The sequence below is a fragment of the Periophthalmus magnuspinnatus genome, chromosome 4 (genome assembly GCF_009829125.3).
Source record: "Periophthalmus magnuspinnatus isolate fPerMag1 chromosome 4, fPerMag1.2.pri, whole genome shotgun sequence".
Lineage (NCBI taxonomy): Eukaryota > Metazoa > Chordata > Actinopteri > Gobiiformes > Gobiidae > Periophthalmus > Periophthalmus magnuspinnatus.
In genome coordinates, this window is record NC_047129.1 from 18,057,176 (window position 1) to 18,077,051 (window position 19,876).

At 40.2% G+C, this 19,876-nt stretch overlaps 1 protein-coding gene across 1 annotated transcript in view; it reads left to right on the top strand.

Moving 5' to 3' along the window:
• The window catches only part of LOC117369845 (glypican-5-like), a 106,985-nt gene extending 88,848 nt beyond the window's left edge, over nucleotides 1–18,137 (top strand). The window contains exons 10-11 of the mRNA XM_055221528.1: nucleotides 14,997–15,088; nucleotides 15,242–18,137. Of these exons, the coding sequence (XP_055077503.1) occupies nucleotides 14,997–15,088; nucleotides 15,242–15,343 (194 nt within the window). The 3' untranslated portion in view covers nucleotides 15,344–18,137. The remainder of the gene's footprint in view (nucleotides 1–14,996; nucleotides 15,089–15,241) is intronic.
• Nucleotides 18,138–19,876: the final 1,739 nt, after the last annotated feature.

The following is a 19,876-nucleotide window of genomic DNA, read 5'->3' on the forward strand; positions in this document are numbered from 1 at the left end:
GATCTACTCTATGTTGTATTTGGGGTCACTACTTTCCCACTAATAAAGTGGGAAAGTAGTGCAAGAGGGCGTTTTACTAGGGATTGGATTGGATACAATTCAAATCAAATTGATAAAGCGTATTTAAAGCAATCCAAAAAACTATATATATATATATATATATATATAGATAGATAGATAGATAGATAGATAGATAGATAGATAGATAGATAGATAGATCCTCATTTGATAAAACCTTGTTGTTCTTTTGTTCTTACCACTTCTGTTGACACAGCCTGAGTTAGTAGCTCTGCACCTAATTGCTTCTCTCACATTTGACCTTTACAGTTTTATACAGATTTATTTAGCTAATCCCACTAATGCTGAAATGTGCTTTTATTCAAATGAGTAAAAGCCCACATATGCTCTGTTTATCCATTCACGCTGCTGTAATCTGAGGTTCTCCCCCGACTCCTCCCCAGTCTGCAGCCTTCAGCACGTTTCTTCTTCTCTTGGACCTTTGTGTTTGTTTGAGTGTAAGCTTAACCCCAGTGAGAACGTCCTTGTTAATGTGCTTCTCCATCGCATGTATTAATAGCTTTGATCGCCGTCTGAAAACAGCTTCAGGCAATGCTGCGCTGGCCAGCTCTGTGTCAGCCATTTACTATGGACACTTTGATTTTAACAAGGGCGCAACTCATCAGTTCAATGCTTTATTTATATAGCACATTTAAAACTACTTTTTCTCCTCCTCCTCTGTTTCTCCCCCTCTATCTCTAGTGCACTCTACCTTTCTCTCTCTCCCTCTCTCTGTCCATCTCCCCCGTTTCTATCCCTCTCTCTCCACCCCGCTGTCTCTCCCTCTTTCCCTCTCTCTCCATTTCTCCCTCCCTCTCTCTCCATCCATCTCTCTCTATCTTCCCCCTCTCCTCCCTTTTCTCTCCCCCATCCCTTTCCCCCTCCCTGTCTCTCTCCCCATCACTCCCTTTCCCTCTCTTTCTCTCTCTCCCTTTTTCTTTCCTTCTTTCTGTCTATATCATCTCCCCCTCTTTCTCTCCTTTTCTCTCTCTCTCTCTTTCTCTATCATCTCCCCCTCTTTCTCTCCTTTTCTCTCTCTCTCCTTCTCTTTCTCCCTCCCTCTCTCTCTCTCCCTTTCTCCCCCATTTCTATCCATCTCTCTCCATCTCTCTCTACCTCTTTCTCCCCATCTCTCCTTCTCTTCCTCATCTCTCCCCTTTTCGATCCCTTTTCTCTCCCTTTCTCTGTTTCTCCCTCTCTCCCCCATCCCTTCCTCCCCCCTAAATTAAATAAAAACATGTCTGTGTAAACCCTCAGACTGAGAGTTGGATGAGCAGTGAAACATCTTCACTCTTACAACAATTTGTCCAGTTGATAGATTTAAACTTTGTCTTTTGCTAAATAAAAACATGCTCAACCAATAATGTTTATGTCGAGAGTGGGATTTGAACTGGTAACTGGTGGTATTATTATTATTATTATTAGTAGTAGTAGTAGTAGTAGTAGTAGTAGTAGTAGTAGTAGTAGTAGTAGTAGTAGTAGTAGTAGTAGTATTGATATTAATATTAATATTAATATTAATGTATTTATTTTTATGGCATTATATTTTATTTTTGTTTTTTATGTTGTTTTTTTGTTGTTGTTTTGTTTGTTTTTTTACTTGTGCTTGTATATTTTTATGGCATTACATTTTATTTATATATATATATATATATATATATATATATATATATATATATTTATTTATTTATTTATTTATTTTTAACTTATGTTTGTACTTATTTCTCTATCATTTTGTACTGCATTGTTCGGAGGTGCTGATGAACTAGTATTGACCTGAATGACAAGGCTTATTCCTTCTCGTTGGGACTGTCCTGTGGGGGCTGTGGCTCTAATAGACAGTCCCGTACGACTCATATCATTCATCATTTGTCACGATGGAGGTCACTATCAGCACAGAGCAGCCAGATGCCCTCCCTGAGGTTTCACATGCTTCTGAGAATATGGGGACACGAATTAGGTTTGGCTGGTTTGATGTCAACGTTTTTACAGTTTTAAAAAGCAGGGAGCTGCATTTTTAATGAGTAAAGTGTTTTTGTGTGTTCTGTCTCCTCCAGCTTCCTTTAGCACTCCAAAGATATGCCAGGATTTTGATGAAGTATTGAATCAGATTATCCCTGTAATGGTTTGAATAGCCGCCATTTTGAGGACTTTGAGGAGCATTCAGGAGATTGATCGAGTTGTTATTTGCCACAGTAAGAGTGTGAACTTTGTGTTACCCTGAAACCTACAGATGCCACAGGGTCATTATTCAGATTCTTCACATGATATTTTTAAATGCCATTCATTTTATTTTAATCATATTCTGAAAAACACCCCAACCCATCCTCTTTTTCCTCTCCCTCTCTATGCCCCTTCTCTTTCTTTCTCTTTCTCCCTCTCTCTGTCACTGTCCATCCCCCCTCTTTTTTCCCTGTGCTCCTCCTCTCCATCTTTACTGCACTCTTCCTTTCTCTCTCTCTGTCTCTCTCTGTCTGTCTCTGTCCATCTCCCCCTCCCTCCCCCCTCTCTCTATCTCTCTCTTCCTCTTTCTCCCCATCTCTCTACCTCTCTCTCCATCTCATCCCCTCCCCTTTCTCTCCCCCTTTCTCTCTCCCCCATCCCATTCTCCCTGCCTCTCTTTCCCCTTCCTCTCTTTCTATCACTCCCTTTCCTTTTCTCTTTCTCCCTCTCTCTCTTTCCATCTCTCTCCCTCCCCTCCATCTCCTCCATCTCCCTCTCTCTTTCTCTCCATCGTGTCTCCATCTCTCTCTCTCCCTACCTTCCATCACCCCCCCATCTCCCTCTCTCTCTCCCTCATCCCCGTCTTTCCCTCTTTCTCTTCCTCGCTGCTCTCTCTCCATCCTCATCCCCCTCATTCCCCTGTCTCCCCACACCCCTCTCTCCCTCTCCCCCTCATTCACCTCTTACCTCTCTCTCTTCCGCCATCCCCCTTCATCTCTCCCTCTCTCCCCCCTGTGTCTCCATCTGTCTCCCCCATCCCCCTCTCTCTCCATCCCTCTTTCCCTCCCTCTCTCTTCTCTTGCTCGTATGTGTTTCCTCCCGGGGGGACTGCGGCTCCAGTAATGAAATGCTCATTACTGATTCAGCTGGAAATACTGTGGGATACGTTTACACACCTACATGTTCGCCACCGCCGCCAGCCACCCTCCAAGGTCACCCCTGCTCCACGTGCAACTGCTCCACGGGGCGAGGCGTGTCTGTTACATACTTACAAACTGAGGGGAGGGGGGCAACGAGAGGAGTGACACGAGGGGGGCAACATGAGGCAACATGAGGCGGTATAATTGGGAACTAAACTAGCAGTTGTGCACAGTCGTCTAGTGGCGTCTCATAACAGACAGAGCCATTACTGATTTTCAAACGATTGATTCAAAGTGCTTTACACAATAAGAAAGACATTAAAATCACAACACAAACAAATTAAAACACAAATAAAATGAACATTAAAAGAGAAGAGGCAGAATAAAACCCTTTCAGTCTAAACAGAACCGTTTGAGCCTCGATTTAAACATTGTCAAAGTAGAGGCCTGTCTCACATCTTCAGGGAAACAAACCTCAAACATTGATTCAACATGTTTAGTCCTGGTTTAGTCTGGTCTTAAACCAGGACTAAACCAGGACCACATCAGGAGGCGGGTCCCTGAAGTCCTCAGAGTGTGAGATGGTTCATGTGGCTCTAACATATGGGAGATGTTCTTTGGTGCTGGTCCATGGAGAGACTTGTTCACAAGCAGAGCTGCTTTAAAGTCTATTCTCTGAGCCACAGGAGCCAGAGACCTGAGCACAGGACACATGTGTGAAGTACTTCCTGGTTCAAGTCAGGACCCAAGCAGCAGAGTTCTGGATGTACTGCAGCTTCTTACAGTGAGCAGAACGTTACAATAATCTGACCTACTGGAGACAAACATAGGGATAAGTCTCTTTTAGACACTAAATCTTAGATTTTTGCAGTGTTTTTTAGATGGTAAAAATTTGTAGATGTTATAGAGGAAATAAAATATGTTTGGTGCTTTAGTCAAAATTTGTATTATAGTCGACAAATTATTGTATTTATAAGCATGAGGGCTGGTGTGATTTATGGGAATAATCACCACTCAACTATTAAAATAATCATATTGTGTTTTGATAATGTGAATGGCTCCGGGCTAAACTCACTCTGAGCACATACCAGGCCTCTCACAACAAAGACAGAGCGATATAGACTGATAACAAAGCCCAGTCTCCATATTTCAACCTTTATTTGGTTCAAAAAATCAATATATAACAGAAATGCTAGTTTGCATTAATCCATAATATAATTCGTATAATTGTAGTGAATCTATTCTCATTTTTTACATATAAATACACTGTTTCCTGTTGCAGTTTGGGTATATACATAGACTGTATATATAAATGGTCATAGCTAAGCTGCTAGTTGCTGTGTTGCAAATAGGAAGTGATCATGGGACTCTGGCTCCAATTCACTTTCTATTGAAAAACTGTGTCCAATCTCTCTGTAACTGCTGCTGTCAAACTCGTCATTTTGGTCTTAAAATGTTCATATTAACCTGCTCTATGTGATCCTGGGGTTTTTATTTCGCTAGTGTCCATAAATCAAGATATGAACATTAATAACAGACAAATCAATTAATCATTTTCTCCACTTTCTTTTTTAAACCTGAAATCATTCCAAACACCCGTACCTCTAGCTCATCATAAAGACTCGCTGGATCAAAGCATAGCTAGCATGTCTGCGTCCTGTATGTGGTTGTGCTAATGTTTGGGCGACGTGTTGTGTGTTGTCAGTGGGGTTTGTGGTAAAGCCGGAGTGAATACCTGAATCATAAGTGCTGAGGGGAAGGGATTGTCCCGTTTTTTGGATCAAAGTCTCTGCAGCAGGTAGAGACAGGTGTGAACTGCAGGGTTTGTAATGACATATGTTCAATCTGCGTCTTCGGCTTTTTCCATTTGGTGTTCGTGGGTGGTTACTCGGAAACAACAGCGGCTTTTAGACTGGGCTAAATAGACAGGCAGGGTAAACACAGGTACGTACACGCATTCTTTCATTTCAAAGTTCTGTCGTTTTTAGTGTTACTTAACAAAGGGTGCATTTATACTTGTCCTTCCTTTATCCTGGTTTAAGCCCAGTTTTAGTCCAGGTGTCCAATGTCCACAGTGTTCCCTACAGGGGGCGCTATTTAGGAATCACACCTTTTTTTAGTGGTGTCCAAATGCCCAGTTAGCTGAAAAATTGCGCATTCAAAATTTCCCACAATGCCTTGAGCAAAAATATACAATCATATGAACAAATCTACTTTAGTGAAAGTACTTAAGTACCTGTTTAAAAATGTACTTTAGGAGTAAACAGTAAAAGTATTTCACACATTTGTTAAAGTTTAAATGTGATATTAATAAAAAAAAGATACATATTTTGGTCTCAGTAACAATACAAATCAATGTCTTAAATTTTCTTATGAATTTTGTGTATTTATTTGTAATAGTGTCCGGCGCTGGTCACTAGTCCAGTCAATTAGACCAGAATGCATTGCAAGACTTGGAAAAATAACAGCATGACATCAGGTTTTTAACTGGACACTACACGATTGAATAAAGCAGATGTTGGTCAATGAAACACTTAAATAAATAAATATGTAAAGTTGAGTTAGCTGCGTACCTTCGCTTGAGATGTTAACAGAGCGATAATTTCTACATCTCCATCTCTATTTACGTGAGATTCATCCTGTCAAAAACTTGTATGATTATTAGTAGTCCTTAAATACTTGTTCCAGTCCAATTTGATCAGTGTTTATGACAAAAATCAAGTTTTATCAGGTTTTACCACTCAGTGTAGTGAAGTGTGCAGTGAGCAGTACAGAAAACTAAACAGCCGCTCCATAAGAGGATGTACCGACACCATTGAGAGAGCTCCTCTAGACCCCAGTCTGCTTTACATCTCCATCTCAAAGACACTAACCACTCCTTTGAAGATAGTGAGGTTCAGATCTTAGCTAAAGAAAAGAAATGGTTTGAGAGGGGAGTTAAAGAAGCTATTTTTGTTAGGAAAGACAGTCCTTAAACGGGAATGAGGGCCTCAGACATCATCTATCCTGCATCTATAACTCCATCCTCAGACCCAAAGCAAACAAAGGACACAAAGAGAACTATAGCGCTAGTCAGTGGACCCATTAAGGCTGAAACTATGAACAATTACAGTTTCAGTATAGTTTGCTCCTCTCTTCAGACAGATATAACCAGTAATCTGACCAGAACTGAAGAAGCGGCTTTGATGAGCTGCAAAACAACTTCACTCCAACAACTTTTTATCCAGTTGACAGATTTAACTTCGGCTTTTAGAAAGTTTTATCAGAGTTTAGCCTTTAGATCTTTTTCCCCCAGATGCCAGAGTCACGTGACCTGAGAGTAGTGAGCTGCATGTCTGAATCGCTCTGTGAGTCTCTATAGAGTCCGCTAAAGATTCCAGGCCTATGGAGTAAATGAAGGGTTGGGACACAGCCTCGCCTTTTATTTCTGGTTTAGTCCTGGTTTAGTTTCTGGTCGAAGTTAAATCCCAATTTTGTGTTTCAAACTTGAACACACCCCAAAGCAAGATCCTGACAGATGGTTTATATAATGCATCGTCTTTGGAAATCCATTGGGTTATTTGATACAGTCAATTCTTTCATACATAGGCAGCGTCAGGGAAGTTTTGGCCAAAGACACAACAGCCATATCCACTGCTGGCTGGGAGCTGGGATGGAACTTCCAACTGTTTGGTTTGTGGGAGAACGCTCTACCCACTGAGCCATTGTCCCAACTTTAAAATGTCAAAGTTATGTGTCAACTACACGAGGGACTGGTTTACTGATAAGCTATTTCTGTTGGTTGCGGTAATACTGATGCTTTGCAGCTGATGTCATCAACATTCCTTGGGGGTGGGATGCTATCCGAGGGCACTGCTATGTCTGCGGCTTTGTTAGACTTTAATCCGAGCTTTGTTTTAACACAGTCTGACCATAAAGAACTGACTTGGACTTGGCTGAAACTAAAACAGATGAGCTGATTCATGCTGTTAAAAACGTCTCTCTCAAATAACACTACAGTCACAAGCTAGCTAGCATTAGCCAACAGTTTTTCAGTTAGTCACTGTCACCTTTTTATTGAAAATCAAACTTATAAACAGAGCCTTGAACGCTCGTGTTGATCACAGGCTCCTGAAAATGTGCTGTTTAAACCCATTTTATATTTTATCTTGAGTTTTGAGATCTTAAAACTTTTACGGCTGTGCTTGCTAAAGTGTGCACTGTATCACCGTGGCAACTGCTGAATGTTCCGCCACAGAAATACATGCAGTACTCCCCCAGCGCGATGTCACTGGAAAGTATCAATAGAAATACTACAGCCATTACTTTTCTTGTATTTGTAAGCTATTTGTGTACTGTGTAAGCTAACATATTTAGCATCCCCAGCAGTGCGATGAGTCCTCTGAGCTCCTGTTGGCGAGAGTGAAACAGATGTGGCAGACTTGGCAGCTTCTCTGTTTCTCGAGACGCACCCTGGCTCTGATTTATAGCCGCGGCCCACCTGCTCAGGGCGCTCAGTGTCACCCATGGGTGAACATTTCCATCGGGTTACATTTCATTTTTCCTTATTATTTGAGCAGAACATTCATATTGCTATCGGACAGGGAAGCGTCCACATTTATATTTTGGAAAGTGGGTGATGCATGTCTGGCGTGTCTGTTTTCTGCTCTGCACCCCTCTGTCAGTTTAGCTCCACTGGGGAGGCAGGCTTGGCATAAATGGAGCTGTTAGCGTGTCATATGTTAGCATGCAGGGCTAAGGTGGATGGATTTGGTTGAAGTGCCCGGAGCACCAATCTAGCGATGCTATCCAGAGGCAGGATCCTTCAAATGTCACTCCTGTATTCTTATTAACGCGCCGGGCATCTCATCCCTCTCCACAGAAAGGTTAAGGCCCCCCATGAGCGGCACTACTGACACCGCTCATCACTCAGACGCACATGGAGGTGTGTCTGCACATATTTCCAAACTATCTGCCATATGTGACATGTTCTGGGCGGTTGCTTAGAGACACACGCCTCGGGGTAGGTGGAAGGGGCTACTGTCCCTGTGGCGCTTTGGTTTTAGGACAACACAAGTGCACTGCCTCTCGTAGCTGGAATGCTAATTAAGACAAAAAGAAAGTCTGGAATGTTAGGAACTATTTTCATTAGCATTACCTGTAATATATATTTTATTGTGTATGTCTTTATAGATCAGTGGTATTGATACTGTGCAGCTGATGTCTTCAACGTTCCCTGGTGGTGTGGTGCTAACTGTAGGCACTGCTCTGTCTGAAGCTCTGTGGCTCAAATTAGACTTTAATCTGAGCTTTAATTTAGCACAATCTGACCAGAAAAAAACTGACTTAGCTGGAAATACAACATTTGAGGTGATTTGTGCTGTTACTCAAGTCTCTTATACATAAAATCACAGTAACAAGCTAGCTAGCATTAGCCAACTGTTTTTCCGTCATTCACTCTTACCTTTTTGGGTAAATTCAAACTCCTAAACAGGACCATGAACGCTCGGATTGATTAGAGACTCTTGAAAATGTGCTGTTTAAATCCATTTTGTATTTTTTCTTGAGTTTTCAGTTTGGATCTTAAAACTTTTTTGGGCGGTGTGCATCGTGTCACCATGTTAACTGCTGAACTTTGCACCACAGACATACATGTAGAACACCCCCAGCGTGACGTCACTGGAAAGTATCACTAGTACAGATGCTTTAGTGTCATATCAACTCAGACTTCAAAAACTACAGTGAATTAATAGTTGTACTTTTCCGATAGAAGGTCCATCACCTGCTTGTTTCCATGGAAATGTTACTGCTATGCCAGGAATGTTACACAGAATACTATTAAACACATCGACCTCCATGGAGACAAGCAAGTGACTGGTCAGATCTGTGGAGAGATGACCCTGTTCACTGTAAGAATGCATGTTTTTCATTTATTTTTACAGTTAGCCCTAAGCCCTAACCAATAGTGGAAGATAACAAAGTACAATAGTAAAGTGCTGTACTTTCAGGCATTTTCAGGTATCTGTACTCTACTTAAGTACATTTTAAGTGGAAACTTTATACTTTTACTTCATTACATACATTTCATATGATTTAAGGGGTTATTTTTTCCATGTTCATGGAAACATCCTGACTAAAGTTTTCGAGTTTAAGCTTCGACTTTGCACAAACTTTGCACAATACACAATTTGTATTGTTCCTGCGACCAAAATATGTCTTATATTTTAATGAGTATCACATTTACACCTTAAACATAGGAGGGAAATACTTTTACCTTTTACCCTTAAGGCACATTTTTAAATGGGCACTTTAATACTTTCACTTAAGTAGATTCTTTCATGTGATACTTGTACTTGAGTTGGGTTGTTTTTTTGGTTTTTTTTTTTTGCTCCAGTATCTGTACTTTTCTTTTACTTCTTCCACCACTGCCTCTAACCCGATCAGACCTTCATGAAAACCCTCCCCAAGAAAAGTTACATAGTGCAACTTTAACATAACGTTCTGTATACCTCTAAATCAAGTCATTCCTCAAATGGATTTTTTTCAGCAGCATTTTCAATTTACACAAGTTCAGCGCAGAAATAACTAGTTTTGTTTCCAACCAATAGATTTTACATTTCTAAGGTTATGTTTTTCGATTTTCAAATGACATCCATTCTTCATTCAAATTGGGAACAGCTTCAGCACCAGTCTCCCGTCCAGTCCACTGCACGACACAAAACAAACACAAACATTCATCACTATTTCAAAGCTGTCAACAAAGGACACACTTTTCTGTTTGGAGTTTGAGGCATCACAATCCAAAAAGGCATTCTTCTAAGGACACAAGATTATCTGAGTGTCTTTGAAGTAGTCATCTATAAATAAACAAGAGCTGCAATATTACAATAATTTTGAGGCTCAGTGTTTATCGTGAGGACTTTTTCATCCCAAAATTGGCCTGATTTTTGTTATTTTTGTTGTAATGCGCTAAAATCAGTCAGTTCTGTAGGCTGAATAAAGAAGTGGACTGACAGACCCACAGAGTTCGGCTCCAGTTAAATGAAGCTCATTGAGGCTAGCGGTTATAGTGGCCAATTTTGAGCAGATTTCCACATTTGGAATTCTGACCGCGAGTATCATAGCAACCGAAGAGCCAATCCGGAGTGAGGCTGTTGAAGGTAACACCTCTTTCCGGCCATAGCGCTTGTTTAGCAGGGATTGAGCGCTTAGCAATGCTGTCAGTCAAACCTGTTGCTAACGTTAATGGGAGCGACCTCGACGGAAGAAGGCGTGTGTTCATATCTTGAATCACAACCAAAATAGCAAAGTAAAAACTTTAGGATCATGTAGAGCGGGTTAATACGAGCATTTTAAGACCAAAATGACGAGTCTGACAGCAGCAGTTACAGAGAGAGGGGACACAGTTTTTCAATAGAAAGTGAATGAGACCCAGAGTTGATGGAGTTGGATGTGCGCCCATGATCACTTCCTATTCGGAACACGACGGCTAGCAGGTTAGCTATGTCAGTGTATACATACAGTCTATGGTCAGTTCTCTAATTATTTTTTCATTTGGCTGTTTACTTGTTGCAGCTCATGTCTTTTATGATCCTGTCTGTTTAAAAAATGTTTTTATTGGGATTAACCTGCTTTATTTTAATCGTGTCAGAGGCGTAAAGTAGTTTCAGTATTATTGTTTATTGCAGTATATCTCTATAGCAACATCAGGCTTCAAAATGCGTTACCATGACGACCGTCTTACCGTCTGACAGTCAGGGGCGATGCCGGGGAGGGCTTGACGGGCACTATCCTCCCCTAGAATGGCTAATGCTCCTCCATAGCTCCCCCAAAGACCACATTTTCACAGCACATGCAATCTCAACAAAAAAAATGTGCAAATGGCAAGTGTAGCGCCTTCAAAATGAGACTACAATTAAAAAATAAAAAATAAAAAAACTCCATATTAGCTTTTATAAGTCACTACAGCAGATAAATACATTTAAACTTGTTTAAAACAGAGACTCAAACATGGTAGTTGGTGGAGGGTGGCACTTGCATCCATAAAAGGCTCTAAATTAACATGTTAAGTGAGGAATTGAGATTGAAGAACTTAGCCCCCCTTAACTCCTCCAACCAAAACTATCTAGCACTGCCCCTGCTGATAGTAGTGCAATGTTCTTTCTCTCTGTCTGAATCATGGGCCCAAACTCACCTCATTTTCCAGCTGCTGAAAGACTCTCTTTGTCTATTGTGCTCGGGGATAATGTCTATTATACGTATTGTGGGCGGCAGAATCAGATTTCTGCCTGTCCAGGTGTGTGTGTGTGTGTGTGTGAGTTAGGTTTGTGTGTTAGCTCGCTCCCTGGTGGTTAGTGTTAAATGTATTTAGTTAGAGTACCCACTACCTGCTTTAAAATGTTTTTTGTAACCTAGGGTGACATGGTTCAGTTGGTAGAGCGTTTATCCACTGATGCAAAGTTTGGCGGAGCAGTCATATCCGCTGATTCATGGGATGGCTGCGCAATTCCAGCTTCCACACATGAATGCTGTTGTTGTGTCCTTGGGCACGACACTTAACCCACTTCGCCCTCGGTCTGCGTACACTGGTGTATGAATGTGTGAGTGGTTCCTTGATGACGCTATATAAAAATGTGAGCGTTTATCAGATACATGGGCCAATCAGAGTACTGTATTCTGAATACTTTGAATACTTTTACACCGACTTGCTTTATCTTATAGCGAGACTCCCACTCAGCTTGATTTTTATTGCACTGTTTGTTCCATTTATGTTATTTTATAGAAGTAAAATTGCGCACGGACACATTGCAAGAGCCGTGTTTTTCCCACTAACTTGCAGTTCAAAACTAAAATAAGCTCTGTAGACTAGCCGCTTGTTTTTTAAATGTACAATACTTCAGTTTAATATTTATTATGCCTCAAAATTAGCATTAGCATTAGCATTGAGACACAAACATGTCTCTTCCTAAACTCAGAAGTCACAGTCCGACCCTCTAACCTCTGACCCCTGACCCCTAACCCACCACAGCTCCCTGTCCACTGTCTGACCTTTAAATATTTATTCATTTTATCGTGACTCTGCAAAAACCTCAGAGATAATACTGGACAGGAAGTAGTGATGCTAACAGTTGAGCACAGAGCATGATAAAATACCGCCAAGTATTTCTTTTGATTTTAGAAAAGTAACTGTAATTTGAGTACAACCAAAGGAAAAAGTAACTGTTTCAGAACACAATCACTCAAAATTATCATTCACAACACATATTTTGCGGACATGTATTCAGTTACTTCAATGCTCGTAGTTCACTAATCCATTCATTCACCTGGACGTCCCACGAGCGGACTGGAGCCGTGCCAGTTCACAGATGTGGCGACGGTGCTATCTTTAACGCCCAGATGCCCCGCCAGTCCTTGCCAGCTGCTGTTTCATATTCATACATGTTTTTGTTTGGTGCAAAGCTGTGCATGGGTGGGGTCGCATGTATAAATCTTTCATATCCGAACAACAACATAACAGCAGTAAATAACGCACAAACTCGCACAAAAACTAAAACAACTTCCACAAGTGCTCAAGTTACAGACAGATTTATGTCTAAGGGATTTGAGGATTTAAGTGAGATAAGAACTGTTGGCTGTTTGGCGGGGAAGTGTCTTGTGCGTAGGATGTGTTATCATAATGTAAATTTGCTGTATAAAGAAATATGATAATAAAATAATATATGGGGAAAACAAAGAGAAGACGACCAAATCACTGGCATATAAAACACAAATCGTTTCTTATGTAAGTCTGAAACGTGTTGGCATGTCTTTTACATTATAAAGCTGTGTCCTTGAACAGCACCTGATCTTGTGCACAACATCCTCCACCGTTTGTCGTTGAGGCATTCACATTTTTCTGAATAAAATTGAAGTAAACAGCAATGTCTTCATATTCTTTTTTTTCTTTTAGTCTATAGAAAGTGTTATATTTAATCCAGACCGTCTTTACACTGCATGTTCTTCCTGATCTGGCTCATTTACCGAGCCTGGACTCACCTAATAAATATATTGATTGGTGAATGACTCTCGATTGTCAGCCCCAGTTTGTCCGCTCCACAAATAACTCTGAGGAGACTGATAAACACGGTGAACCTGTCCATGTTCATTTTAGTCTGGATTATGTAATGGTAAATTGTAAATGGTCAACGGTCATATTTTTATATAGTGCTTTTCCACCTTTAAGTCACTCAAAGTGCTTTACATTCATGCACCAATGTTTTGTTTTTTTGTTGGTTTTTTTTGGAATGTGTGTATCAAGATTTGTCATTTACATTTAATAATGATAATACAGGTGGTATGAAACAAAAAAAAGATGTACGAGTAGTTAAAATAAAGATAATAGTAGTAAAATATAAATAAAAGACAATGAGGAAGGGGAGAGACCAAAAAATAATGACCGTATTTTCTGGACTATGAGTCGCACTCTTTTTCATAGTTTGGCCGGGGGTGCGACTTATACTCAGATGTGATTTATATGTGAAATATATGTTTTTGTTCATTATTATGCATTCTTGGCTGGTGTGTAAATATAAATAAATAATACAAAATAATGATGTGTCATTTATCCAGCTTACCACAGATATCCTGTTATTCACAAGAAAATTGTAGAATATTGCCTATATTTCCCAAAACTTTTCAGGTTTGTTTTTTGTAGAGTAGCTTATCTTTTCCAATGCCAGGTAGAAAAGTCATTCCCTTCAACAAGTGAGAAGCAGAACAAGGAACATTTGATGTCGCTATTCAACGTTTGGCTTCCAAAAAACAAATATTCAGCAAAGATACCATATTTTTTAGGCAAATCTACTGAATAAATATTCAAAAGACCCATTTTAGGATTAAGATTAATAGGGACATCCTTACCCACAATTTTGCTAACGATGTTCAAAACATTACCCCAAAATGACAATATGAGGGACATTCCCACATACAGTGAAACAGGGCACCTTTTTGGTCTTTACATTTCAAGGTTTAGTTTAGCAGGTGTTATGTACCATCTACTTATCATTCATACACTAGTGTATGCAGACCCCAGGGACTAGGTAGGTTAAATGTCTTGCCCAAGGACACAACAGCATTCCTCTGTGGGAGCTGGAATTGCACCACATTCGAACTGTCAACCTTCAAATCAGAACACGAACATTTTACCAACTGAGCTACTGTCGTAATTCAGTACAAAAGGTCAAATCTTCCAGCTGAGGCAGTTTAGCTCAAGTCGTGGAGATGGGTCCCCGGGCGTGACACTGCGACAGTCTTTAACAGGTTGATCCAGCTACACTGAAGGACGAGTCGAATGCAGAGGACACATTCCTACGGAGAATGTACCTTAACTTTAATGTGTAATCCATCATATTCCAGTGAACTCTGATAGATAAGTGCTTATCTTAGTTGTTTGAACCATAGACTGTCGATATAAATGGACATAGCTAACCCCTGCTAGCCGCCGAGTTCTAAACACTTCCAGCTCCATCGAAAACTGTGTCCCCTCTCTCTGTAACTGCTGCTGTCAGAATCATTTTGGTCTTAAAATGTTTGTATTAACCCGCTATACTTGATACTGGGGTAAATCAAGATACGAACATTAATAACAGACAAATCAGGCGCCTTCTTTCCCCGAGGTCGCTCCCGCAAATGTTAGCAACAAGTATCCGTATTGGCTCTTTGGTTGCTATGACACACGGGGTCAGCTCTTGGCTCCAAATTCGCCCTATAACTGCTAGTCTCGATGAGCTTCATTTGATTGGAGCCGAACGCTGTGGGTGACGTCACACACGCTTAGTCCACTTCTTTGTACAGTCTGTGGTTCCAATGTAACTTCTTGTGTTTCTCTTGTATTTGCAGGTGAGTCCTCCAGTGGCCTCAGCCCCAAGACGGAGCACGCAGCACCTCCCCCTCGCGGGGTCTTCCCTCCTCATCAGCCCCCCCCTCCACAGGTATACCCCCCCACAAACACATGCACAGATGCACACACACACACGCACAAACACACCCCCACACACACACATGCACACACAGACACACACACAGCACTCTCTTCTCTCTTTTCTTTTCCTCTTACTCTATTGTCCCGTCTCCGTCTGTGTCAGGTGGCTGTCCGAGGGGGCGCCCATCCGCTCGCCTCCCGACACTTACCTTTGACCTTGGTTGCCATGGCGTTTGTGCTGCTGTCACCATGGGAATCTCGCTGACCTTCAGGAGACACATGGTTTTATACACAGAGACAGAGGGATTGAACCACAGTGTTTGTGACAGCTCTGGGAGGAGGTTCACGCTGGCTGCTGTGGTGGAAAATGCACATATGTATTTTTGTATCGTTTTTACTAACCTCACTATATTTTTATTTAACACAATAAAAAGAACGATACTGACTTTTTGGAGAGACATGTACATACAAAGTCTATTTATAAAGAGATATTAGCTGTAAATATAGATTAATGACGATAACACTTGGATTGAAGTCTGTATTATGTTTCCAAGTATCTACCTACATCTACCTATAGCACCTCATAAAATGGAGGACAGTTACATAACATGAAGTAATCTTGTCTTTGAAAGTATTTATTTCAAGTTCGTTATATCAGTGCATAGGCAGTTTAAACCACAGACTGTTTATATAAATGGACACAACATCTAGCCTCGATGAGCTTCATTTAACATGAGCCAAACACTGACGTCACACTCATTTAGTCCACTTCTTTATACAGTCTGTGGTCTAGAAAACCATAGTATTGAGATTAGTTGAATATTGAACATACACTTCATTTTAATGTAGTTTGCATTAAGTAATTACCTATGAATTAAAGTTAAAATATTTACAAATAAATTATGTCACTGTAGTTGTGAGTCTAGGCCTGTCACTATAATCACTATATCGACTCATCGTTCAGTATATGAAAAGCTGGAACAATATAGTGCTTTTTTCATGCAAACGTGGGAGATTTGGGGTGTTTTTGTTGCGATATCATTAAATTTGAGCCGTGGAGACATGAATAAGTCTCTTTTACAGCTACATTCTGCTGTTTATTTGTTCCAGCTCATGTCTTTTAATGAAACTAGTCTATTTACAAATGGTTGACTGGGATTATCTTGCATTACTTCAATCTTAATTAGTGCCACAAATTAGTTTCAACATCCTTTATCGCAGTCGTTCTCTGTAGCAATATATCATGCTAATTGCTGCTGTCAGACTCGTTGTTTTGGTCTTAAAATGTTCGTATTAACCCGCTTTACGTGACCCTTGTGTTTTTATTTCACTATTTTGTCCTTAAATCAAGATACGAACATTAATAACAGACAAATCAGGCGTCTTCTTTCCCTGAGATCACTCCCGCTACCGTTAGCAACAGGTTTGATTGACAGCGTTGCTATGGTCCCACTCTTTTCTAAACCAGTGATGCAGCTCACGTCTTTTAATGAAACATCTATTTAAAAACTGTTTAGTTATCTTGCATTATTTAAATCTTAATTAGTGACATAAAGTTGTTTCTTTATTATCGTTTTTCTGTAGCGATACATCGGGCTTCAAAAAGTGTTATTGTGACAGGTCTAGGTGCCGTAGTAAACTGGTTTTGTCTTGCACTACAGTGGAATTTTGAATTGAAAAACTTCTTGGAACCATTTTAAAATTTCCTCAGTAATATTAAGACATCCAATGAAGGACGATTATTAGCTACATAAACACAAACATAACAGCTATAAAAATCCTCTATACACACTTACATTGTGCGATCAAAGGAGTCATACAAAATTAATTACAAAACACGTGTTATAGCCTCTGTACGCGGCTCCTCATGTCTGATTTAAGTACAGCTGTTTCACGTCCACACATGCAAATGAGATTTCAGATTAATTATGATCATGAAGCTCTTCTGGCTCTCTGCTGGTGTCAAAGCTCCACACGGTGAGCCCCAGACCCGACGCCCGGAATACTGATGCAAAAGGCCGAGTGAAGGGCAGAAAGACGCAGCCGTAGCCCGTCCTCACGACTGTAGCTGCTGTAACCGTTTACCGAGCGCTGTTTGAGCTGGATTTTATAAAGGGAGGATGTTGTTTTGCACTGAATTTTAAAATGCTGAGTTTGGGCAGAGCTGGGTGTTGCTGACAGATTTGATTAGATTTAAAAATGCTATTAAGAGCGTAGCTGTGCGGTGGGGTTTGACGCAGAGACTAAATGTCATCGTAATTTCTCATCTGTGTTACAATGTTTCCTCATCAAAAAAAACAAAAGCTGCAGTTGTGTTTTGTTTCATTCACACATGTTTAACACAGTTCTTCCCTCAAACTGAAAACACTCTGTTCCACTTTGTGATGTCATCATGTGGTGATACAGGAAGTGCTCCACTCTCTACCGTGTTTTTCAGTTTCACTAGAATCGTTTGGATCATTTTCGCTCTGGAACTGCTAATCGCAACTGAACTAAAGGTAAAACGTAGCTGTTAACTTGGAAACTACCACTTCATGACATCACAAGGTGGAACAGAGCATTTTGAGTGTTGGAGATGTAGACAGACTAATAATAAACTGTTACTCAAACGTGTGAATGAAACAAAACACAACTCCAGCTCTGTTTTTGAGGAGGGAACAGTATTATAACATGACTTAAAGCTTAAAGAGTCAGTTTGTCGTAGTATAGAACTTTTAACACTAACGTTCTCAGTTCTTTTTTATAACTTTACTATAGATGGATAGATTTGCTATAAATCTGTAAATTCATTTTTATTCCACAACTTAAATCCACCAGTGAATATTTGTCTGAAGCTGCATTCTTCAGTGGCACAGATATGACGGCCGGGTGAAGAGGGGCGCCAGATGTGCTTTTTTTTTTAAGAAGTTTTGTAGAGGCAGAAAAAATGACATGTATATTTTATTTATACGTAATTTATAGGAGGTTTGTGGCTGTAAACCCCGAGGTGCAATAAAACACGTGTAACTTGTATAATGTAATGTTCTGCTGCCACATCAAATAAAATAAAGTCTCTCAAATGTCAGATGTCATGTATTCATTTGAACTGTGGAGTATGTGAGTATTTCAGTGTGTATGTGCTGTTCTGGTGGGGTACATGTCCGTTCGTAGACTGTATGTATAAATGGACATAGCTAACCTGCTAGCCGCCGTGTTCCAAATAGGAAATGATCACGAGCGCGCTTCCGGCTCCATCGACTTTGGCTCCAATTCACTTTTTATTGAAACACTGTGTCCCCTCTCTCTGTAACTGCTGCTGTCAGACTCGTCATTTTGGTCTTAAATGTTTGTATTAACCCGCTCTACATGATCCTGGTGTTTTTATTTCTCAATTTTGTCCGTAAATCAAAATATGAAAATTAATAAGAAGCAAATCAGCTGCATTCTTTCCTCGAGGTCACTCCTGTTACCGTTAGCAACAGGTTTGATTGACAGTGTTGTTAAGCCTTCGCTCCCTTGCTAAAACAGCAGTGTGGGTAGGAAGGGGGAACAAAAGGGAAGTAGCCTCGATGAGCTTCATTTGACTGGAGCCGAACGCTGTGGGTGACGTCACATTCACTTAATCCACTTCTTTACACAGTCTATGGGTCCGATACCAGTATATTGACATCGGTGCTGGCACTGAAATATATTCGATATTCTGGTTTGACATATAAACTGATGAAATAAGACTATTTGCCCAGAAAGCCTCATCATATTTGAACTTAAGTTGTTCTGTCGTTATAGCTACAAAACACATTTGGATCAGTTTGTCTTATTCTATTTTAGTTTTAATGAAATATTGAAATGAATTTATTTTATTATTGTGTCTTGCATACAAATATGCCCAGCCGTTTAAATGGTTTAGAAGACACTACTAATAAAATATAATAAAACACAATAGGCCAGCTGCCAGACGTGTGTTACAAACACAAATGGACTCATTTAAATAAACTAATTTGCCACTTCTTCCAGAGAAATGAAGCCAACTTATAAACATTAGAATGAAACAACCATTTCATCTTGTTGTTGTCATTGCACCAGAACATGTCATTATTGCACCAGAATGTCATTATTGCACCAGAACATGTCATTATTACACCAGAACATGTCATTATTACACCAGAACATGTCATTATTGCACCAGAACATGTCATTATTACACCAGAACATGTTATTATTACACCAGAACATGTCATTATTGCACCAGAACATGTCAAGGAACATTTCATGAAATTAAACATTTCTAAAGTTATCATCAAAGGATATAAAAAAAAAAAAAATCTCTGCTCCAGCATCAGCTGACATAGCGTATCGGCAGATCCTCATTCAATTAAATTTTCAATTTATTCTGTTTATTTTTGTAAAGCCCAAAATCACAGCAGCAGTCGCCTCTTAGGGCTGAACATGTGAACTGATTTAACCAACAGAAAGTTAGAAAATCAACAATGAAACAGAAACAGACAAGGAAATTAATCAACAGAAAACAAGCAAATGGAGAAGTGTCCGAGAGCGCCCCCTGTCCTTGCTCCTCAGCAAGGAAAAACTAAAAAAAGAAAACTGTGAGAAAAACAGAAACCTCAAGGAGAACCACAGTGAAGGAGAAATCCACTCCAATTGGACTAAACAAGGATTAAACCAGGACTAAACTAGGACTAAACCAGGATAGGCCAGAGCCCACTCAACTAAGGGACTCAGAGCTATAGTATCAGTATCGGTATCGGATCTGAAAAAGCTGAATTGGTGCCTCCCTTGAACATGTCAGAGCTGCACCGATTAA